The 25,178-nt window shown below is 41.6% G+C and overlaps 1 protein-coding gene across 2 annotated transcripts; it reads left to right on the forward strand.

The window, feature by feature from the left end:
* The first annotated feature begins 496 nt into the window (after positions 1-496).
* Positions 497-16,623, forward strand: LOC112250551 (E3 ubiquitin-protein ligase pellino homolog 2). Of its 2 annotated transcripts, none has more exons than XM_024420800.2 (7): positions 497-823; positions 10,879-11,008; positions 11,179-11,280; positions 12,118-12,315; positions 14,223-14,408; positions 14,609-14,814; positions 15,027-16,623. In XM_024420800.2, the coding sequence occupies exons 1-7, from the start codon at positions 747-749 to the stop codon at positions 15,442-15,444; spliced, it is 1,317 nt and encodes a 438-aa protein (XP_024276568.1). In that variant the 5' UTR covers positions 497-746; the 3' UTR covers positions 15,445-16,623. The 2 variants fall into 2 exon arrangements, with proteins under 2 accessions (XP_024276568.1, XP_024276569.1); XM_024420801.2 differs by having other exon boundaries at positions 15,045-16,623.
* Positions 16,624-25,178: the final 8,555 nt, after the last annotated feature.

The following is a 25,178-nucleotide window of genomic DNA, read 5'->3' on the forward strand; positions in this document are numbered from 1 at the left end:
CACTTCCAAATGAAATCTAAACAGTCAACAAGAGAAGTACGTTATAACGTTATAATGACTGCCACCAGAGAGACATTGCACAATTCTTCAAGCTCTTTATAAAATGACAAAAAATGTAAATCAAAAATGTGAAATATAATATGCTGAGCCTGGACTACAAAGGGATTGCATTTCCTTTCCCAGAATTTGAAACCGCTTTATTTTATTTTACATAATAGTCACTACTAGCAAGCTGCTCATCAAGACCTCGACAATCTGCATGGTTTTCAAAGGGAGATTGTTGGTCACTGAACTTAATTTTAAGAAAGAACAAAATTATATTTCAGTATTATTCCCACACAGTATGTCTGATTCAAAACAATACGTACGAAAAACATAGATTGTTATCTTATAGGGAATGTATTATTCGTTTTTAATTTTTTTATTTTATTGTCATCCCCTACAAAATATGGGTCAGTCGACTCCCTCTGCCCGGGAGCTGTTTTTGTACACTCTGCTACAGAACAGTTTTGTGTCGCGCGGGCCTTAAATTAGTAGCTTTTTCTACATTCTTTTCAAAAGATGCTCGCTCACGGAATCAAAACAATCAAACGAAGAACAAGAATTCTCAAGAAACTCTTGCCTCTAATCAAACTCGGATAGAATTCAAATCAAGAAACTTCCACGTAGTTTGAAGGGTGTATTTGTGATTTTATTTCACTACTATCGCTCTCGAACGTTTACAAGACCAAGCTCGCGCCAGTCTGATGAATTCGCCGAACCAGGACGAAGATGATGTGCCCGTTAAAGACCCGGTGAAATACGGCGAGCTGGTCCTACTGGGGTGAGTAACAGTAGGCTAGACGGATAAATAGTAGTTGATCGAAACTGAGCAAATAGTCGTGGTAGCGCGATTTGGTTACTACTGTTATATTCGTGTACTACGAAAACAATTGAAAGGATGACGGTGTGAGTCGATTTGAGTTCGGTTGGTTTTGTTCTACACAGACAAACGTTATCCTTTATTGCTATACAGAAAATGTAAGCTTATTTATATTTCGCAACAAATTTGCCCCACACAATTGTGGGGAAATTATTGTGAAGTTGCTATAGAACGAGCGCTAAGTATAGTAACGTTGCAGTAACTTTGTAACACTGGGGACTGATTTGATCTATTGTTACTTTGTAACAGCGCCCGAATATAATTGTTATAATAAGTAGTCTGCCACATCATCATAAGCCCACACTGAAATGAGTAAGGAGGATGTAGGCTTTTTTCTTCAATAAAGATCTGAGTCGGTGTAAAATCAGCACTCGATTGCTCAGGCTGAAAATACCTATGATGTCATACTATTCTGGAGCTGTGATGATCGCAGAAAGTGGGACACTGGATGAAACCAAACCAACCGGTAAAACACAGCGTAGCATATCCCACCACAATTGATGTGTGTGTATATATAGCCTACGTTTGTGGTTCACTTAGGGAATTAATCAACAACCACACGCAGGCCTATTGGAGCATTCACAAATGGTGCCTGCATGTTGGCTAACATATTTTCCCCACACATACCAGACAGGATGTGCATAAGAGAGACAGACATTCAGCATTTCCACCTCTGCCCAGTCTATAGTCCTGAGGATCTTTGGCTTAACTACGTTCCCATGTACTCTCTCATTCTCAAACTTCCGTTGTGCTTCAAGAGCATCCTGCATACAGGCCTCTGATGCAGTGACTCCATGACACCACTCTTCCTCTCTCCACCCCTCCTGAACTAGACTACGGCGCAATCCCAAATCAACCCCTAGCCTTGATCTGGGCACAGATATGAAAATATTGGATAGATATGAGCAATATAGTTATTATAGCTAGCCTACCTCTTGTAGGCTAGCTACAATGGAATGTTTTGGCGGGTTGCATGTACCTCCAATAAACAAGTAAAAATGCATAAGGGTAGGGGCTAATGGTTTATCCACAGTCTTGTGTCTCAATAACATGCAAAAAAATATGCAAGAAGAGTGGAATTCTGACTGACACCTCAAGTATAATAATGTGTTCGCAGTAGAGATCGACCGATTATGATTTTTTTAATACCGATATCAATTTTTGGAGGACCAGAAAAAGCCGATACCAATTAATTTGTCTTTTTTTATATAATATAAAAAAGACATTGTAATAATGCCAATTACAACAATACTGAATGAACACTTATTTTAACTTAATATAATGCATCAATAAAATCAATTTAGCCTCAAATAAATAATGAAACATGTTCAATTTGGTTTAAATAAAGCAAAAACAAAGTGTTGGAGAAGAAAGTAAAAGTGCAATATGTGCCATGTATAAAAGCTCATGTTTAAGTTCCTTGCTCCAGAACATGAGAACATATGAAAGCTGGTGGTTCTTTTTAACATGAGTCTTCAATATTCCCAGGTAAGAAGTTTTAGGTTGTAGTTATTATAGGAATTATAGGACTATTTCTCTCTATACGATTTGTATTTCATATACCTTTGACTATTGGATGTTCTTCTAGGCACTTTAGTATTGCCAGTGTAACAGTATAGCTTCCGTCCCTCTCCTCGCCCCTACCTGGGCTCGAACCAGGAACACATCGACAACAGACACCCTCGAAGCATCGTTACCCATCGCTCCACAAAAGCCGCGGCCCTTGCAGAGCAAGGGGAACAACTACTCCAAGTCGCTGAGTGAGTGACGTCACCGATTAAAACGCTATTATCGCGCACCCCGCTAACTAGCTAGCCATTTCACATCAGTTACACCAGCCTAATCTCAGGAGTTGATAGGCTTGAAGTCATAAACAGCTCAATGCTTGAAGCATTGCGAAGAGCTGCTGGCAAAAACGCACAAAAGTGCTGTTTGAATGAATGCGTACGAGCCTACTGCTGCCTACTATCGCACAGTCAGACTGCTCTATCAAATATCAAATCATAGACTTAATTATAACATAACACACAGAAATACGAGCCTTTGGTCATTAATATGGTAGAATCCGGAAACTATCATTTCGAAAACAAAACGTTTATTCTTTCAGTGAAATATGGAACCGTTCCGTATTTTATCTAACGGGTGGCAACCCTAAGTCTAAATATTCCTGTTACATTGCACAACCTTCAATGTTATGTCATAATTACGTAAAATTCTGGCAAATTAGTTCGCAATGAGCCAGGCGGCCCAAACTGTTGCATATACCCTGACTCTGCGTGCAATGAACGCAGGAGAAGTGACACAATTTCAGTCGTGCAACGATTGTGCTTTTTTCGCAAATGCGCTTTTATTAAATCATCCCCCATTTGGCGAAGTTGGCTGTCTTTGTTAGGAAGAAATAGTCTTCACATAGTTCGCAAGAAGCCAGGCGGCCCAAACTGCTGCATATACCCTGACTCTGTTGCAAGAGAAGTGACACAATTACCCTAGTTAAAATAAATTAATGTTAGCAGGCAATATTAACTAAATATGCAGGTTTAAAAATATATACTTGTGTATTGATTTTAAGAAAGGAATTGATGTTTATGGTTAGGTACACGTTGGCACAACGACAGTCCTTTTTCGCGAATGCGCACTGCATCAATTATATTTATTTTTATTTATTTTACCTTTATTTAACTAGGCAAGTCAGTTAAGAACAAATTCTTATTTTCAATGACAGCCTAGGAACAGTGGGTTAACTGCCTGTTCAGGGGCAGAATGACAGATTTGTACCTTAGGACACGCTAAACTAGTAATATCATCAACCATGTGTCGTTAACTAGTGATTATGATTGATTGTTTTTTTATAAGATAAGTTTACATGCTAGCTAGCAACTTACCTTTGCTTCTTACTGCATTCGCGTAACAGGCAGGCTCCTCGTGGAGTGCAATGTAAGGCAGGTGGTTAGAGCATTGGACTAGTTAACCGTAAGGTTGCAAGATTGAATCCCCGAGCTGACAAGGTAAAAATCTGTCGTTCTGCCCCTGAACAAGGCAGTTATCCCACCGTTCCTAGGCCGTCATTGAAAATAAGAATGTGTTCTTAACTGACTTGCCTAGTTAAATAAAGGTGTTAAATAATTTTTTTAATTGGCCAAATCTGTGTCCAAAAATACAGAATTGTTATGAAAACTTGAAATCGGCCCTGATTAATCGGTCGACCTCTAGTTAGCAGTATGGTCAAATCTCCACCTAGCCCTCGTGGCTATGCTGTCCGTATGCTGCTGACCATCATGGGCATAGAGTCAAGCTGCACTTGAATACTGATTAGCCGCATTCTCCCCCCTGTAAAGGACATACAGTGGCAGAGACAAAACAGCCATGCGTGACACTACAAAGCACGCAGTCCTCTGCAGAAATGCTTTTAGTATCTCCCTCTTTCCTTTGTAATTATACTGTAATGATTTAGTCATTACATGAAATCTTGTTCACACACAGACCCAATGATGTTCTAGGAAATGCTGAATGTTCTTCCCAGTTCTCTAGCTGCAGTATAACATTGAGGAAATCTTGAGAAAACCCTCTCCTCGTCGCTATCAGACGTGTATATTTTGACTATAACTAACCTATGTTAGTGTTGGGCTGGTAACTGAAAGGTTGCTGGATCGAATCCCAGAGCTGACAAGGTAAAAATCTTTTCGTTCTGCCCCTGAGCAAGGCAGTTAACCCACTGTTCCCCGGGCGCCGATGACGTGGATGTCGATTAAGGCAGCCCCATGTACCTCTCTGATTTAGAAGGGTTGGGTTAAATGCGGAAGACCCATTTCAGTTGAATGCATTCAGTTGTACAACTGACTAGGTATCCCCCTTTCCCTTTTATGCTGCGATGGCATGATTTGCCAGATCCACCTTAACCATAAAAGGTTCGGCAGGCTCGGTCAGTCGGTATCTCAGTGCAGGGCATGTGATGTGATTGTTCTGCAGTGAGTCCCTGTCTGCTATCTGTCATTCATTATCTTAGTTAGACTAGGCTGAGTGGACTCTCTGGTTCTGTGTGCTAGCCAGGGCCCGGCTCTGCAGCTCACCCCTGCCCTTCTCTCTCGCGCCCACTTCTCCTTCTCTACTTTCTATCTTTCTCTGTCTTACTCCTTCCCCAGTGCTGTTTGCTGACTCTCTAAGAGAAGCAGTCCTTAATGGCACTTCTGCCCTCCACAAAAATAAGGCTGGTGTCAGGGGGCAGAGGAAGTTAATATTTCATACTGCGTACAGCTTTTGGGCGATGTCAACCCTTTTCCTATTGTGATTATGTCCTCATAAAACATTGTGATTTGATGGTATTGGCCCCTATTTTAATAGCGCCAAATCGCGGCTACAACTGGATGAATCATGATGAAAGATAATGTTGCTGAAAGCCTGGGCAGAGGCTAAGTGCAAGCAAACATTTTATAATATACCTTTCTGGTGGAGATTCAGCATGGAACAGGTGTGTCTCGCGCACATGATGCAGCAAAGTGACTGTCAACTAATAAGGAACGAGCGGTCATACCGTAGTGAATTAGGTTATAACTCATGGGCTGGATAAGCAAGTCTACAGTCTTCAGAACTGGATAATAATCGTTCTATCTCTCATAAAGCTGTGATTGAGAATAGCCTATCACTAGGCTTATAGACTCCAACATTTGTAGTTGTTCTTTTTGCAAGAGGAGACTTTAGGACAACACCTTCTTAGGCTATTTGAATATTTGGGAAATAAGCTACTGTTTGTAACTTTGACTTGCCTTAAAGCTTTTGTGATAGGCCTAGTAGGAGGACAGGTTATTGACCGTTTGGTTTTTGACCTCGCATGGAGGGATTTTTCTACCCCGCGTGGGTCACTTCTTTCATAATAAGCTTGAACTTGTCATTCAATTTTTCTATAGGCTATTGATAATGTTTGTTCTCTCTCATTATTAGTTCCCTGGCAACCTTAAATTTGTAGGCTATTCAAACAACTTTTTGAGTTGGAACTCTGTTAGATTAATATATTGTTTGATTAGGAGAGAAACCATGCATGTGTAAAACGATGAAAGCCCAAAGTCATATTCCATATCGAATGGAGAGACGAGGGAATATGGCCTACGTTTTTTGAAACCGCTAGACAAACAAATACTCAACAAAAATATAAACACAACATATCAACTGTTGGTCCCATGTTTCATGAGCTGAAATAAAAGATACCAGAAATGTCATATACTCACACAAAAAATGCTTATTTCTCTTAATTTGTGCACAAATTTGTTTACATCCCTGTTAGTGAGAATTTCTCCTTCACCAAGATAATCCTGACAGGTGTGGCATATCAACAAGCTGATTAAACCTGATTAATAAACACAGGTGCACCTTGTGCTGGGGACAATAAGTAATGTTGACTGCAGGACTGCCCTTTTGTTGGGAAAAATTCATTCTGAGTGGCTGGGCCTGGCTCGTCCCAGTGGCTGGGCCTGGCTCTCCCCGGTGACTGAGCGTTTGCCCTCCCAGGCCCCCTGCCCAGTCATGTGTAATCCACAGATTAGGGCCTAATGAATTTATTTCAATTGACTGATTTCCTTCTATGTACTGTAACTCAGTAAAATCTTTGAAATTGTTGCATTTATATTTTTGATCAGTATATTTAAGGAATGCGTTCTGTAGGTCTATATAACACAGGCTATAGCAAATGGAAAGGAATAGGCAGATTACTCTGAATGTCACACGTGTGCTGCCCTGCCGTCCACTGGCCAACTCCATTCTTTTCTGCGCAGCGACAGTCAAGTTCAAATAGGTAAACCATCGCCTGTCACATTACGATGTCGTCACCATCGACCATAGCTGTCAGTCATTGTTGACAATACTATTGTAATATCGCCAAACCCTACTGTGTTTTTTCCTGGCGGGAAGCAGATGGACCAGAACTGGCATCTCGGCCCTTTAATCGCTTTCTGTATCCCTCTCTTCCTGACCTCTGCCCTGCTCTACTCCTGCTCTCTCCCTCACGTTTACCCCCTTTCTCTCTGCCCTATCTCCCTGTATTTATCTGCCCTCTCTCCCTGCCCTGTCTCTTTCTTTCTGGTCTACCTCTCCTCTATGCCCTCTTTCTCCTTACCCCCCCTCCCTCCTGCCTGTTCAGCTCTGTCCTGATGTGACACAGGGTCATTGTACAGGTAGCAGTGGGTTCCCTTCAGATTGATTTGATTTGAGATCTCCTCTCCTTAGATCTCATGACCGGGCCTCACTACTGCACTCTGTTCCACCACTGTGGAAAGGGAAATATCTTGTCTGGTCTGGACTAACATTGTGAAAGGGAAAGATCTTGGCTTAGGTCTCGTTTAGAACTGTGGAATGATGCTGATCGTCCAGGAAGAGCAGCTGCAGCTTGGCATAGAGAGGCATAGCTTTGTTAAAAGAGGAGAGCGAGGGCTGGGAGAAAGGAGGAAGGGCTAGAGAGAGAGAGGAGAGGAATAATTTGATTTGAAAGCAGGGTTGATGTCCCCTCAAAGGGCTCTGTGTCCACTGGGCATCATCTGAATAGTGTTTAATAGGTACCATGCCCAGCTGATTAGCTGAAAGCAGGCCTCACCATGAACTCTTAGCGTGACCGTGCAGTTCTTCTCAGTTGCCCAGCAAGCTAGAGACGAGACAAGAAAGAGTTTAGGTTTGAACAATCAGCTGAGATGACCGCACAGTTCCACTTAGGCTAACGCTTACTCATTCTTTCTCTTTTTCTCTTCCGTGTCTCTCGCTGTCTCTTTCGGTGCTGACACACACTAACAAAGATATATATATATATATATCACACACACACACACACAGAGAGAAAAGTGCCCAGAGGAGAGGTTAAGAAGGAGTTGAACCTACAAGTATTCAGAGCACCATATTAATTCAACAATTGTTATTCAGGCATTTGCTGAATACAGTTAATTGGTGTTTCAGTTTAAAGAGGGTTCGCCCAGTAAGCGCGCTATTCTGAGGTTTCAAGTGGCCTGTCAGTGAATCGGACTCAAGTGGTACTTATCCGTATCTATGAGCGGGTAGTTGTACATTAGTTGTCTGTGAGGAATGAGTGGTGGAGGTGATAGGCCAGCATTTATAAAAGAGATGTTTCATTCTGTAGCAAAGTAGGCCCACAGAAACCAACACAGACGGGAGACGATGATCAGCAGGGATTTGCGATATCTCCAAAGATCAAATGAGGTGAATAGGCTACATGGTAGAGGTCGACCGATTAATCGGAAAGGCCGATTAATTAGAGCCGATTTCAAGTTTTCATAACAATCAGAAATCGGTATTTTGGGGCGCCGATTTCCGATTATTAAAAATTATTATTATTAGAACACCTGGCCGTGCTGCTGCTCCAGTTTCAACTGTTCTGCCTGTGATTATTATTATTTGACCATGCTGGTCATTTATGAACATTTGAACATCTTGGCAATGTCCTGTTACAATCTCCACCCGGCACAGCCAGAAGAGGACTGGCCACCCCACATAGCCTGGTTCCTCTCTAGGTTTCTTCCTAGGTTTTGACCTTTCTAGGGAGTTTTTCCTAGACACCGTGCTTCTACACCTGCATTGCTTGCTGTTTGGGGTTTTAAGCTGGGCTTCTGTACAGCACTTTGAGATATCAGTTGATGTACGAAGGGCTATATAAATAAATTTGATTTGATATTTTCAATGACTGCCTAGGAACTGTGGGTTAACTGCCTTGTTCAGGGGCAGAACGACAGATTTTCACCTTGTTAACTCAGGGGTTCCAAGCTTGCAACCGCACAGTTAACTAGTCCAACGCTCTAACCATTGCACTCCGCGAGTAGCCTGCCTGTTACGCGAATGCAGTAGAAGCCAAGGTAAATTGCTAGCTAGCATTAAACTTATCTTATAAAAAACAATCAATCATAATCACTAGTTATAACTACTAATCCAGTTTAGCAGGCAGAGTCAGGGTATATGGAACAGCCTGTCTCATTGTGAACTAATTTGCCAGAATTTTACGTAATTATGACATACATTGAAGGTTGTGCAATGTAACAAGAATATTTAGATTTAGGGATGCCACCCGTTAGATAAAATACCGAACGGTTCCGTATTTCACTGAAATAATAAACGTTTTGTTTTCGAAATGATAGTTTCCGGATTCGATCATATTAATGACCAAAGGCTCGTATTTCTGTGTGTTATTATGTTATAATTAAGTCTGATTTGATAGAGCAGTCGGACTGAGCAGCAGCAGGCCCGTAATCATTCATTCAAACAGCACTTATGTGTGTTTTGCCAGCAGCTCTTCGCAAGCACAGCGCTGTTTATGACTTCAAGCCTATCAGCCTAATGGCTGGTGTAACCAATGTGAAATGGCTAGCTAGTTAGCTGGGTGTGCGCTAATACTGTTTCAAACGTCACTCGCTTTTAGATTTGGAGTAGTTATTCCCCTTGCGCTGCAAGGGCCGCGGCTTTTGTGGAGCGATGGGTAACGATGCTTCGAGTGTGACTGTTGTCGATGTGTTCCTGGTTCGAGCCCAGGTAGGGGCGAGGAGGGGGACGGAAGCTATACTGTTACACTGGCAATACTATAGTGCCTATAAGAACATCCAATAGTCAAAGGTATATGAAATACAAATGGTATAGAGAGAAATAGTCCTATAAATACTATATTAACTACAACCTAAAACCTCTTACCTTGGAATATTGAAGTCTCATGTTAAAAGGAACCAGCAACTTTCATATGTTCTCATGTTCTGAGCAAGGAACTTAAACGTTAGCTTTTTTTACATGACACATATTGCACTTTTACTTTTTTTTTTCCAACACTTTGTTTTTGCATTATTTAAACCAAATTGAACATGGTTCATTATTTATTTGAGGCTAAATTGATTTTATTGATGTTTTATATTAAGTTAAAATAAGTGTTTATTCAGTATTGTTGTAATTGTCATTATTACAAATTTTACAAAATCGTCCGGTATCGGCTTTTTTGGTCCTCTAATAATTGGTTTTGGCGTTGAAAAATCCTAATCGGTCGACCTCTACTACATGGCGTATTCTCTTTCTTATTTATTTATTTTCAGATGTTGTTATTTAAAGCAGGCAGACCGGCATCAAGGAACTCCGTTACTGTTCGATTGAACGAGTTGTCAAATTTAGTGACTTTGAGCATGGTATGATCGTCGGTGGTTCCAGTATGTCAGAAACGATCTCCTGGGCTTTTCACGCACGACAGTGTCTAGGATTTACTGAGAATGGTGCGATAAACAAAACATTGAGTCAGTGGCAGTCCTGTGGACAAAAACTCTTTGTTTATTAGAGGTCGAAGGAGAATGGCAAGCCAAAAACAGGCAAATAACGGCACAGTAGTGGTGTGCAGAATGTCATCTCGGAATGTACAACTGATCAGTTCTTGTCACAGATGGGCTATTGCGGCAGAGGATCACTCCTATCAGCTAAAAACAAAAAGAAGTGGCTCCAGTGGGCACACGATCACCAACTCTGGACAATTGAGGAGTGGAAAAACATTGCCCGGCCCGACGACTCCCGGTTCCTGTTGCGTCATGCTGATGGCTGAGTCAGGATTTGGCATGAGCAGCATGAGTCCATGGCCCCAACCTGCCTGGTGTCAACAGTACAGGCTGGTGGCAGTGTTGTAATGGTGTGGGAATGTTTTCCTGGCACGTGCGTGTTAGGTCCCTTGATACCAATTGAGCAAGCTTTCCATGCCCTGAAGAATTCAGGCTGTTCTGGAGGCAAAGGGGTGGGGTTTGACCAAGTACTAGATGGGTGTAGCAAATAAACTGGCCACTGAGTGTATATTCCTGTTGTACTTGTGGGCTGCCACTCAATTTTTTTATTTTTTATTTTTTTTTAATGCATAGATCCAAAGTAATGATCATATTACATAATTTAGTTACAAAACATTTAGCATGTAATTTATTTAATGTAGAATCTCTGTGTTATGTGTTTGCGTTCTCTAGGTACAATGGCTCTCTGCCCAGTGGAGACCGGGGGAGGAGGAAGAGCCGCTTCGCTCTGTACCGGAGGACCAAGGCCAACGGAGTCAAACCCAGCACTGTTCACATCCTCAACACACCACAGGACAGCAAGGTGTGTGCGTGAGAATGTGATGTTGCCGTAGTCTTCCTATAGTGGGAAATGCTGTCCTCATGGTAGGCCTACAGTAACGGAGTGTGTGTGAGAGGATATCGCAGCAATATGAGGATGTAAAGGTCTACCCTAAACTCTCCTCTACTGTGGTGGTGGTGTTGTGATTGCAGGCAGTCCACAGCAGGGGGCAGCACAGCATCTCCTTCACTCTGTCCCGCAACCAGACAGTGGTGGTGGAGTACTGCCACGACAACGACACTGACATGTTTCAGGTAAACACCACAGCAATGCTTTTTTTTTTTTTTTCTCGGCTTAACACAAAAATAATGCCTGCCTGCTTATCTAGGTAATACTGAGTTCTTTGTCTTCCAAAAACAGGAAGAACAGAAAGAGGATAGCGACTGAACACCCAGGTGTTGCTACCACTTTTTCCCTTTCTGGATGCTTTTGCTGTGTGTGTACACCCTCCTCCAGAGTTTGTTTAACGGATGCTTTATTTTGGCTCACATGCTGAGAATACTCTCCACCACATATGGGCTTGGTGTGTGTGTGTGTGACACACTGAAATAACAATTCAATCAGCCAATCCCACACCAAACCCCTACTGTATTGTATGAGTAAGAACCACACCAGCAACCTTTCACAACAGCTGGGGAACGGGATGAATATTCAATCAGTTCTGAAATAGATGTCTGGTGGCCAGCTTAGAACAGGACCCCGGATATATTCAAAGCATGGAGAGCATTGTAGAACTATGAAATGTATCTTAAGTGGGTTATCACAGGTGGTTGGTTTATTTACGTGAGTAACTGCATACAGCCTGAAATGAAATGTAGCCAGATGTTACTGCTATTTGTGTGTGAACGATGATACAATCGTGGCAAGTAATAAGCACAGCAGGATCCCTCAAGTCCTGGCCTAATTAACAAGCTAAAGAAAAGCTCAAATCATCACCATCACATCCATCAATAAAACCAAATCATGGCCTGACATAAATATGACTTTAAAGGGAGCAAAGGACCTTAAAAATTATTTTCCCATCGAACCCTGTTCTGAACACAAGACCGATCCCATGTAATGTTTGTCTCTCTCACTCGTTTCCCCTGCAGATTGGGCGCTCCACAGAGTGTCCAATAGACTTTGTTGTGACAGACACATCAGGAGAGGGGAAGGAGTGCGAGGACCCCTCAGTGGCCCCCAGCACCATCTCCCGCTTCGCCTGCAGGGTGGTGTGTGAACGCAACCCCCCCTACACTGCACGCATCTACGCCGCTGGCTTTGACTCCTCCAAAAACATCTTTCTAGGGGTGAGTGTGTAGCATGGGCTCTGTAGAGAGACCAAATGGAGAGCTCTAAATGGATGTCTGTTGAAGAGTCGCACTTCATTAGGCACAAACGGAAGACAAACAGTGTGTCCTTATAGGACATGTTCAGGTAGTACCCACTAGAGGTCGACCGATTTAATTAGGGTCGATTTCAAGTTTTCATAACAATAGGAAATCGGTATTTTTGGATGCCGATTTAAAAATTATATATATATATATATATTTTCAACTTTATTTAACGAGGCAAGTCCGTTAAGAACACTTTCTTATTTTCAATGACGGCCTAGGAACGGTGGGTTAACTGCCTTGTTCAGGGGCTGAACGACAGATTTTTATCTTGTCAGCTCAGGGATTCAATCTTGCAAACTTACTGTTAACTAGTCCAACACTCTAACCACCTGCCTCACGAGGAGCCTGCCTGTAAGAAGCCAAGGTAAGTTGCTAGCTAGCATTAACTTATCTTACAAAAAAACAATCAATCAATCAATCAATCATAATCACTAGTTAACTACACATGGTTGATGATATTACTAGTTTATCTAGCATGTCCTGCGTTGCATATAATCGATGCGGTGCGCATTCGCGAAAAAGGACTGTCGTTGCTCCAACGTGTACCTAACCATAAACAAAAGAAAGGTTAGTAGGCAATATTAAAAGGGTGAAATTATGTCACTTCTCTTGCGTTCATTGCATGCAGAGTCAGGGTATATGCAACAGTTTGGGCTGCCTGGCTTATTGCAAACTAATTTGACAGAATTTTACGTAATTATGTCAAAACATTGAAGGTTGTGCAATGTAACAGCAATATTTAGAGTTAGGGTTGCCATCCGTTAGATAAAATACGGAACAGTTCCGTATTTCACTGAAAGAATAAACGTTTTGTTTTTCGAAATGATAGTTTCCAGATTTGACCATATTAATGACCTAAGGCTCGTATTTCTGTGTGTTATTATGTTATAATTAAGTCTATGATTTGATAGAGCAGTCTGACTGAGCGATGGTAGGCACCAGCATGCTCGTAGGCATTCATTCAAACAGCACTTTCGTGCATTTTGCCAGCAGCTCTTCGCAATTCTTCAAGCATTGTGCTGTTTATCAACTCCCGAGATTAGGCTGGTGCAACTGATGTGAAATGGCTAGCTAGCGGGGTGCGCGATAATAGCATTTCAAATGTCACTCGCTCTGAGACTTGGAGTAGCTGTTCCCCTTGCTCTGCATGGTTAACGCTGCTTTGAGGGTGGAGAGGAGCGAGGAAAGGGACGGAAGCTATACTGTTACACTGGCAATACTAAAGTGCCTATAAGAACATCCAATAGTCAAAGGTATATAAAATACAAATCGTATAGAGAGAAATAGTCCTATAATTCCTATAATAATTACAACCTAAAACTTCTTACCTGGGAATATTGAAGACTCATGTTAAAAAGAACCACCAGCTTTCATATGTTCTCATGTTCTGAGCAAGGAACTTAAACGTTCGCTTTTTTACATGGCACATATTGCACTTTTATTTTATTTTCCAGCACTTTGTTTTTGCATTATTTAAACAAAATTGAACATGTTTTCATTATTTATTTGAGGCTAAATTGATTTTATTGATGTTTTATATTAAGTTAAAATAAGTGTTCATTCAGTATTGTTGTAATTGGCATTACAATTTCTTTTTAAATAAAACGCCCGATTAATCAGTATCGGCTTATTTTGGTCCTCCAATAAATCGGTATCGGAGTTGAAAAATTATAATCGGCCGACCTCTAGTACCCACCTACATTTTCTCCCATTGGGTGGCTACTAAACACAACCAATCCTAGACGTGAGTAACCAAGCTTCGGTTCTTTCTTGGTTTTCTTATTCTATTTCATCTTCTTCATCTCCTCCTCCTCTTCCAGGAGAAAGCCACTAAGTGGAAGAACCCGGACGGCCACATGGATGGCTTGACCACCAACGGGGTGCTGGTGATGCACCCTGAGGGTTTCCCTGAGGACAACAGACAGGGCCTGTGGAGGGAGATTTCTGTTTGTGGGGACGTCTACGCCCTCAGAGAGACACGCTCTGGACCCAGCCGAGGCAAACTGGTCAGTACCGTAGGCTACAAGAGGCACAACCAGGGCACCCTATTCCCTATGGGCCCTTGTCAAAAGTAGTGCACTATATAGGGAATAGACACCTGTATGTATTTGTGACGTTTCATTTTCTCAGATTTTGTTCTTTGTGTGCATATGTACTCGAGTGTATTAGTCTGATGTCCTCCCTGTGTGTGTCTCCTGGCCTGTAGGCGGAGGGAGAAAGCAGTGCCTTGCGGGATGGTTCTCTGGTGGACCTGTGTGGAGCCACTCTGCTGTGGCGTACTGGGGAGGGCCTGCTCCACGCTCCCACCCTCCGCCACCTGGAGGCACTGCGACAGGAGCTCAACGCTGCCCGGCCACAGTGTCCTGTAGGCCTCAGTACTCTGGCATTCCCTAGCCTGCCACGCAGCCACAGGTGGGTAGCTACTACACATTGACCGACAAGGAGCTACACCACAAGGAGGTTTCCCCTATCTACTTGGACAGTGGTCGGGGCAAATTCAACATGCCTCGATTACAACTATGTTTTTATCCCTTGAAGTCTATTTAAAAGCTATTTTACAATACAACTACTACCAACAAAATAAATGGTGCTTTGAGTTTGAGGAAAAACTTAAAACCTAGTAGTTTTCCTTTTCTCCCCAGTCTGGAGGAGCGCCAGCCCTGGGTTTACCTCACCTGCGGACACGTACACGGCCGCCACGACTGGGGCCAGCGCCCCGAGCGCCGGGAGGCGAGAGGAGGAGAGGGGGAAGGAGGGATCTCCACAGTCCGCCGGGAGTGCCCTCTATGCAGGAGCGTGGGGCCCTACGTACCCCTGTGGCTGGGGTGTGAGCCCGCCGTGTACGTGGATGCTGGAGCACCTACGTACGCGTTTGTACCCTGCGGCCACGTGTGTTCAGAGAGGACAGCCAAGTACTGGGCGGATACCCCGCTGCCCCATGGGACCCACGCCTTCCGGCCCACCTGTCCCTTCTGCTCTGCCCCTCTCAGCAGCACCCCACAGGGCTGGACACGCCTCATCTTCCAGGGCCCCATCGACTAGCCAGGGCCCCCACGGATGCATTCCACAACTACTACGCAACAGTGGAACCAACAAAGTCACAAAACCAAAGGCCCAATCCTAACTTGAGATAATTGTGTATAACTAATATGAATATTTCTCCAATTTACACTACATCCATGGTGATGTTAGACATGTGTTAACGTCATTTTAGGATCTGTGCTGTAGTTTGCATTAGGCACATTTCTCTCAAGTTAAGATTTGGCCATAACAGAATCTCCCTTCAAAAGCAATAAGAACACCACTATAGCGAAGCATAGTTTTTAGATAACCTCGTTTTTTGGCTAGTCATCCATGTCTCCAATTCTGTCTCTCTTCAGACATGGCTGAATGTTGTCTGCAGCTCAAGGGCTAAACCTGAGGTGTGTTGAAGTCACTGGATGTTCATGATTGCTGGTTTCCTGACAAAATCATCTCAGCCCAATTTTGAACCAATAATGTAATGATGCTACTTCAGTGTATATTCCCTTTGACAAATATGAATTATCTGGAAAACATGACATTGTAATATTTTGCCAAGCGGTTCAACCCCACAGTACCAGTAACTTATTCTACAGTTGCAAATATAAGTGATGTTGGTGAACATTCTGCAGTTTGACCACACCTCAGGTTTGTGACCAAACAGACAGACAGGGTCCGTGTCATGAGACATAGCAGAAAGGTCAGAAAGCGTGACATAAAGTAACCTCATAAGACATTTTTTTTCAAAGAAAATAACTTTTATAAAAATGGGGGGTGTTTGGGGTGGGATGGGTTGGGATTTCATTTAGATGTTGAGTGTTAAGATACAACTATTTTTCTATCTTGAGTATTTAGTTAAATGTGATTTCTCAATGTATGCGTTTTCTGTAAGTGTATGATGTATTATGTGTTCGATGAAACGAGGAGAGTGAGAAAAAATTGCCAACACTGTGTCACACACGTTACACGACCATAAACAATTGCCCAGACAATGAATGTAGCCAAATACTCAGGCTATACTAGCTTCGCCTGCCCAGGTGCTTGTATTGAATTGCTCTATATTATGCTACTACTATTTTTTTATCTGAACGTTGTGATATACAGTACCAGTTGACACATCTACTCATTCAAGGGTTTTTCTTAATATTTTACTATTTTCTACATTTTAGAATAATAGTGAAGACATCAACTATGAAATAACACATATGGAGTCATGTAGTAACCAAAAAAATGTATTTTATATTTGAGATTCTTCAAAGTAGCCACCCTTTGCCTTGATGATAGCTTTGCACATTCTTGGCATTCTCTCAACCAGCTTCACCTGGAATGCTTTTCCAAAAGTCTTGAAGGAGTTCCAACATGCTGAGCACTTGTTGGTTGCTTTTCCAGGTGACTACCTCATGAAGCTGGTTGAGAGAATGCCAAGCGTGTGCAAAGCTGTCATCAAGGCAAAGTGGCTACTTTGAAGAATCTCAAATATAAAATATGTTGATTTGTTTAACACTTTTTTTGGTTACTACATGATTCCATGTGTTATTTCATAGTTTTGATGCCTTCACATTTATTCTACTATGTAGAAAATAGTAAAAATAAAGAAAACCCCTGGAATGAGTAGGTGTGTCCAAACTTTTGACTGATACTGTAGTTTGAAAATGTCCAATTGTTGCAGGAAGATGAACACATTACACCCACATGTGTAACATGAACATACACTCACGTCTTGCACTGTGGATTGCCAAACCTTGCATTTGTGCTTAATTGTGCACAGTGTGGCATGTTAATTATACTGCCCTAAATGCCTCAAATGAAAATAAATGTCAGCAAAATGAGCAGTCCAACACAAATCTACAATTTAAACATTTTCCATATAAGATATATACACGCCTACTCAAGCTTCTACTCAGGGGCCAGAGAGCAATATTTCTTATTCTGGAGGGTGCAACATTATAGAACGTTCAGATAGAAATGTTTGGAGTAGAACTGAGAATGTCTCTATTTTACATTTCTATGCCCCAGATGCATTAACTACTTCAGGTTTACAGCCGTTAGGCCTCTACACAGTGCCATGCTGTATTTCATATAATGGGTAATGTTACCAATGGGTAAATATAAAACCACTTCAGGATGTCTTCCAAGTCCCCAGTTCAGTTAGAAGAGCAACCTTATCTTCCTCAGTACCAGTGTTTTCACTAAACCAATTGTCTATTAGCTCAGGTTTAGAATACTCAGAGTTTGCCCCGAGGGTAGCACAGGACACTGAGCTACAGTAAGCTTGTAGTAAAAAAAATTAGATGGTCATTCATTTCATGGCCACATTTAAGGAGTTGCATCGTTACAGAACATTCGGATAAGAATGTTTTTTAGAACCAACATGATTTTCTCTCATGGAGAATATTGAGTCATGTCAGCTCAAGTCAATTTCAATCTGAAACATTCTGTAACATTGTTACCTCTTAATAGGCCCCACCCAGCTAGCACATAACGTTCTGTGAACCATATGTTTCTGAGAGCGTGGTTGTCCTATTGTTATTTTGCATGCAACCTCCTGGGAATGGTGCAGGATAGTTGCTTTGCTTTGGAACATTCTCAGCACATTTAAGGAACTTGACAAAAAAACGTTAAAGTAATGAAATGGCAAGAAAATAATCTGTTTCCTAATAGTTCTAATATGGTTACATGTAATTTAAATTTTAGTAATGCTCTAGGAACATTCTCCAACTTTTTTGACATCAAATAGTTCAGAGAGCGTTAAGAAACAACATTCTTCTGTGGGAAATGTGGTGCTTCAGCATAACGTTTCCTAATTGTTCTATTTAAAGGCATGTTCTCAAATAGTTCCAAGAATGTTAAGAACTTTCCATAAAAAACTAAAAAACATTTAGCATTTGAGCCTAAAACATTTATATTCTCTTTTCAGCATCAACAAAACTCTTATCCTCTATCTTGTTAGTGTGTTCAGGGGTGTTGGCTGCGCCCACTGATTGGCCACACCTGATCTTAATGAGTGCTTGTTTCCTTTTGAATGGGGTCTGTTTGAATAGACTAAAATGAAAAGCTTTGTATGCGTAAAAAAACATGGCATGCTAGCTCCATCCTGGTGGTGCAGTGGACTAACTCCACGGATACACAACAGAAAATTATAGGTTTGAATCTCACTGATGCTGTGTCACAACAAGAAGTTTGCATGATTAAGCCTACGGACCCCCATTTCCATGTTTCCTAGCTGTGCTTGAAGTTCAAAAAATTTACCCAAAAATAAGCTAGCATTGTTATTAAAAGTCTTACTGAAACGTTCAGTGAAGGTTTTAAGGAATTTATTTAAAAACCTCCAAATAATCGGAACGTTAATAAAACCACCCAGGAAAACTTTCCAGGAACCAGAGTAAAATGTTCTCGGGTCCTCCCAGGCAACCTAAAGATAAATGTTCCCATAACAGGCTAAATGTTCACTTCTGTTCTCAGAAAATTACATTTTTTTCTCAGTTTTACCAGTCAGGAAATATATGGCTTCGTTCCCACAACCAATGTAAAACCAAGAAACTTAATTCCCACCACTTCCAAGGAACCAAAATGTGCTAGCTTTTGACTGTACCATTCAGTATTCCCCAAGTCCTCAGTACCTCAGCCAGATTAGCTCAGAGCAGGTCTGAGATCAGTTTGATGACACACTCCTCCATATACAGTTAGTAGTATAGTTGCCAAGTCCCTCGGGTTGGGGTGGAACTAGTCAGAGTTTCACAGTGCAGAGTTTTTTTTAACATTTCAGTAACATTTCTGTTACCTACCCCATTACGACAGCCAAAATCCCCACTGGTCCAATCCATGGGATATCCTGCTATTGAACATGCCAATTCTAAAATGTATTATGATATAGCAGGTGAAATGAAATTATGTTTGCCAAATTGTTTGGCTCATTTAGTTTTTTTATATTCTTTGTTGTTTTGAACCTTTCATCTGTTTCGTTTTCATCCTGTAATTTATTCTCCCATTGAGTCGGTAGAAGTTGCCCCTAACCACTGATTCAGAGTCAGAAATAGATTTATTCCGTCTAATGGTTAAGGTTAGAATTGGGTGAATATAATCTGATCCTACTATAGATCTGTGGTTAGGAGGAACTTCTACTTAAACCATCATTTTATCCGGTTGACCCCTACATCACAGCTGACCTCTGACTTGTAATAACCTCACAGCAATCACATTCCTCTGGAGCGACGAAAACGCTAAACGATGATTGTTTCTCACCTTTCTGTAATCCTGGGGTGCACAGACAATCACTGTACACACATCAATAAACCTGTTTTAAAACTAGCCTCTTTGTCTGTTCACTGGCTGGAAGGGGATGGGATTGGATGAAGGTTTGGAAATAGCTGTTTTCCCCTACTTTTAATTTATATTTGATTTATTTAGCACATTTGAAAATCAATCTTTGTTTTAGTTTCTTCTCACATGGGGTGGAGCGAGACTGTCTATATTTTAATATTTTTTAAATTTAATATTAAAACATACTATTTACTTTCAGTGAAGTGGCTCAACATTTATTTACATTACATTGTCATCTAACAGACTCCCATTCAGAGTGACCCAAAGAAGCAACCTGGGTCAATGCCCTGCCAAGGGAATGTTGACAGATCTCCCACAAGGTCAAAACGGCCCCGAAGCAGTGACCTATCAGCCACCGGCCCAAGCTCCCAATCGCCAGGCCACCAGCTCTCCAAGACACCCCCTCCCCCCACACACACACACACAGTTCCCTGAGAGCTGCCCCTCAACCATCCAAGAACCCCGCCCCCCAGAAAAAAATAAAATAATTCCATTCCCCACCCCGAAGTGCCCCCCCAAGCCCACTTGCACCAACAACCAACAAAATGAAGAACAGAGAAAAACTAAGGAAAACAGAAAACAATGCAAAAACAAAAGACATCAAGGACAACAAATACATTTTGAGTGCATGTATGGCACTATTTACATGTGCGTGAGTGTGTGTATATGCATGTGTACACGTAAAAACACCTGCACGGCGTCAGCCTAAGGCAAACAGGCATTAGATGTAACAACGTTGCCCATCAGTGTCATTCCAACTAACTTTTAATTTTTAAAAATTTTACTTTATTTTTTATATTTGACTGTCATTCTATCCCCCGCCTAGCAACTCCAGTCCCACTTGTCTCCAATTCCACATCCCAACCCTCAACTTCCCTCAGCCCATCCCAGCCATCTCTGCTGGCCACCCTCTTCAGATTTCTACGCACCATATATCTTTCAACTATCCTAGTTTCCTGGGACTTTAATGCAGGCAAACTTAAATCTGTTTTACCAAATTTTTACCAGCATGTCACATGTGCAACCAGAGGGGAAAACAACTCTAGACCACCTTTACTCCACACACAGAGATGCATACAAAGCTCTCCCCCGCCCTCCATTTGGCAAATCTGACCATAATTCTATCCTCCTAATTCCTGCTTACAGACAAACACTAAAGCAGGAAGCACCAGTGACTCGCTCAATACTAAGTGATTAGACTTAATATAAAACTTGTGTAATCGGCATACATGTACACCTTTCTTTATAGGCCTTGGATTTCTATTTCTTGAATGTTGTTATTTGATCGGATTTTAAAAGCTAGCATTTCGATAGCCGTGACGAATAGATATGGTGACAGTGGACACCCTTGTTTAACTCCACTTGACATTTAAAAAATCTCTGAGAAGTAGCCGCTGTCTACTATTTTAGACCTGGGGTTGCTATACATTACTTTTACCCATTTTATAAGGGACTCCAGGCATTTATAAATAAAATCAAAGGCCTTTTCAAAATCCGCAAAAAATACCAGGCCTGGCTTCTTAGACGTTTCATGTTGTTCTATTATTTCTAGGTGTATAATATCTGCAGTGTATCGTCCATGTAAAAAACCTGTCTGATCATGATGAACAATACATGGTAAAAGATTTTTAATTCTAAGTGCTATTCATTTCGCTAGTATTTTTGCATCACAACATTAAAGTGTAAGAGGCCTCTAGTTTTTTAGATGGACTGGATCTTTATATTTGCCATTTGGGTCTTGTTTTAATAATAGTGAAATCAGACCTTCCTTCTGAGTACCTGACAGACTACCATTTATATAGGAGTAGTTAATAATAATAATAATGTAGCTTTGAGTATATCAAAAAATGCTTTTAAATTTAACCTTTATTTAAATAGGCAAGTCAGTTAAGAACAAATTCTTATTTACAATGACGGTCTACACCGGCCAAACCGGACGACGCTGGGCCAATTGTGTGCCGCCCTATGGGACTCCCAATCACGGCCGGTTGTGATACAGCCTGAATTCAAACCAGGGTGTCTGTAGTGATGCCTCTAGCAATGAGATGCAGTGCCTTAGACCACTGTGCCACTCAGGAAGCTTGATATACCTCTAATGTTATGCCATCAAGCCCTGGGGGGTTTTCGAGACTGAAAGGATTTAATAGCCTCAAAAAGTTATTCCTCATCGCACTGATCTTTTTGTACATTTGGTAATTTTCAACAACAACAAAAAATATTTGGAAAGAATTCCTTACAGTAATCCTCATTCAGAGGGTGAGGATGAGATGGAAAATAAAATAAATATATGCTTAAAATATTTAGCTTCCTCTTTTAAAATATAATTTTTCTGTCTTTGTCTGAACTGATTATATTGATTAGGGAAATGGGATGAGATGTCTAGAATAAAACTATGTAAATGTGAGTTGACTATTAAGAAAATATTTGATGATTTGAATCAAGTTTGTGCCTGATACTTACAGTGAGGTTGATCCCCTGCTGATTTTGTATATTTGCCCACTGACAAAGAAATGATCCATCTATAATTTTAATGGTAGGTTTATTTGAACAGTGAGAGACAGAATAACAACAAAAAAATCCAGAAAAACACATGTCAAAAAATTGATTTGCATTTTAATGAGGGAAATATGTATTTGACCACCTCTCAATCAGAAAGATTTCTGTCTCCCAGGTGTCTTTTATACAGGTAACGAGCTGAGATTAGGAGCACACTCTTAAAGGGAGTGCTCCTAATCTCAGTTTGTCACCTGTATAAAAGACATCTGTCCACAGAAGCAATCAATCAGATTCCAAACTCTCCACCATGGCCAAGACCAAAGAGCTCTCCAAGGATGTCAGGGACAAGATTGTAGACCTACACAAGGCTGGAATGGGCTACAAGACCATCGCCAAGCAGCTTGGTGAGAAGGTGACAAGTGAAAGGGTGAAAGTGTTGTGGTCAGATGAGAACAAAATGGAGCTCTTTGACATCAACTCAACTCGCCGTGTTTGGAGGAGGAGGAATGCTGCCTATGACCCCATGAACACCATCCCCACCGTCAAACATGGAGGTGGAAACATTATGCTTTGGGGTGTTTTTCTGCTAAGGGGATAGGACAACTTCACCGCATCAAAGGGACGATGGACGAGGCCATGCACTGTCATATCTTGGGTGAAAACCTCCTTCCCTCAGCCAGGGCATTGAAAAATAGGTCGTGGATGGGTATTCCAGCATGACAATGACCCAAAACGCACGGCCAAGGCAACAAAGGAGTGGCTCAAGAAGAAGCACATTAAGGTCCTGGAGTGGCCTAGCCAGTCTCCAGACCTTAATCACTACTTAATCACTACTGTTCCACATCGACCACTACTGTTCCACATCGATGGAACAGTAGTGGAGAGGGTAGCAAGTTTTAAGTTCCTCGGCATACACATCACAGACAAACTGAATTGGTCCACTCACACAGACAGCATCGTGAGGAAGGCGCAGCAGCGCCTCTTCAACCTCAGGAGGCTGAAGAAATTCGGCTTGTCACCAAAAGCACTCACAAACTTCTACAGATGCACAATCGAGAGCATCCTGGCGGGCTGTATCACCGCCTGGTATGGCAACTGCACCGCCCTCAACCGTAAGGCTCTCCAGAGGGTAGTGAGGTCTGCACAACGCATCACCGGGGGCAAACTACTTGCCCTCCAGGACACCTACACCACCCGATGCTACAGGAAGGCCATAAAGATCATCAAGGACATCAACCACCCGAGCCACTGCCTGTTCACCCCGCTGCCATCCAGAAGGCGAGGTCAGTACAGGTGCATCAAAGCTGGGACCGAGAGACTGAAAAACAGCTTCTATCTCAAGGCCATCAGACTGTTAAACAGCCACCACTAACATTGAGTGGCTACTGCCAACACACTGTCAATGACACTGACTCTACTCCAGCCACTTTAATCATGGGAATCGATGGGAAATGATGTAAATATATCACTAGCCACTTTAAACAATGCTACCTTATATAATGTTACTTACCCTACATTGTTCATCTCATATGCATACGTTGATACTGTACTCTATATCATCGACTGCATCCTTATGTAATACATGTATCACTAGCCACTTTAACTATGCCACTTGGTTTACATACTTATCTCATATGTATATACTGTACTCGATATCATCTACTGTATCTTGCCTATGCTGCTCTGTACCATCACTCATTCATATATCCTTATGTACATATTCTTTATCCCCTTACACTGTGTATGACAGTAGTTTTTTTTTGGAATTGTTAGTTAGATTACTTGCTCGTTATTACTGCATTGTCGGAACTAGAAGCACAAGCATTTCGCTACACTCGCATTAACATCTGCTAACCATGTGTATGTGACAAATAAAATTTGATTTGATTTGATTTAATCCCATAGAAAATCTGTGGAGGGAGCTGAAGGTTCGAGTTGCCAAACGTCAGCCTCAAAACCTTAATGACTTGGAAAAGATCTGCAAAGAGGAGTGGGACAAAATCCCTCCTGAGATGTGTGCAAACCTGGTGGCCAACTACAAGAAACGTCTGACCTCTGTGATTGTCAACAAGAGTTTTGCCACCAAGTACTAAGTCATGTTTTGCAGAAGGGGTCAAATACTTATTTCCCTCATTAAAATGCAAATCAATTTATAACATTTTTGACATGCGTTTTTCTGGAATTTTTGGTTGTTATTCTGTTCAAATAAACCTACCATTAAAATTATAGACTGATCATTTCTTTGCCAGTGGGCAAACGTACAAAATCAGCAGGGGATCAAATACTTTTTCCCCTCACTGTACACATCAAATTGTGGCCCTAGAGTGTGGTTTCCTCCTAGCCCACCAGGGGGCAGCCTCTGCTAATTTAGACCAAGGCTAGCACATCATCTCTATCATACCAGGGGTTGCTCTCATGTTGCATCACCTCTTCAACTAATTTCACTGATTAGAATGAGTCATTCTGGCTGTCTTGAAAGTATGCAACCCAAACCAAGATAAGATGCTACGCTACATTTCTCGTAATAATAGAACTACCCGAGATTAAGAAAAGGGTTTGGGAAGAGTTGAGACGGTTGCTTCTCTGCAAAGTTCTCAAGATGTCAAAAGACTCAGAAAGAAAACCTGCTGACTGCAGTGTTATTTAAAAGTTTGTTCAGAAATTATTTCACTCTACAACTGAAGAAGAGAGAGTTTTTTTCTCAAAGAGATTATGAAGCCTATTTCATGGATATCTTAGTGACACAGAGTATTTAATCTCTTCCTCCAGAGAGAGAGAAAGAGAGCGAGAGAGAGTGAGAGGAAACGAGAGAAAGAGGCTGTATCTGTGAGACCCAAAAGAGCTCTTCAGAGTTTGTTGGTGAGTCATTCAGTGGGAAATGATAGAAGCAGCATGAGTACACACTAATACCGACTATAGTCTATTAGGCCATAGAGAAA

This window comes from Oncorhynchus tshawytscha, linkage group LG05 (assembly GCF_018296145.1).
Source record: "Oncorhynchus tshawytscha isolate Ot180627B linkage group LG05, Otsh_v2.0, whole genome shotgun sequence".
NCBI classification, from domain to species: Eukaryota; Metazoa; Chordata; class Actinopteri; order Salmoniformes; family Salmonidae; genus Oncorhynchus; species Oncorhynchus tshawytscha.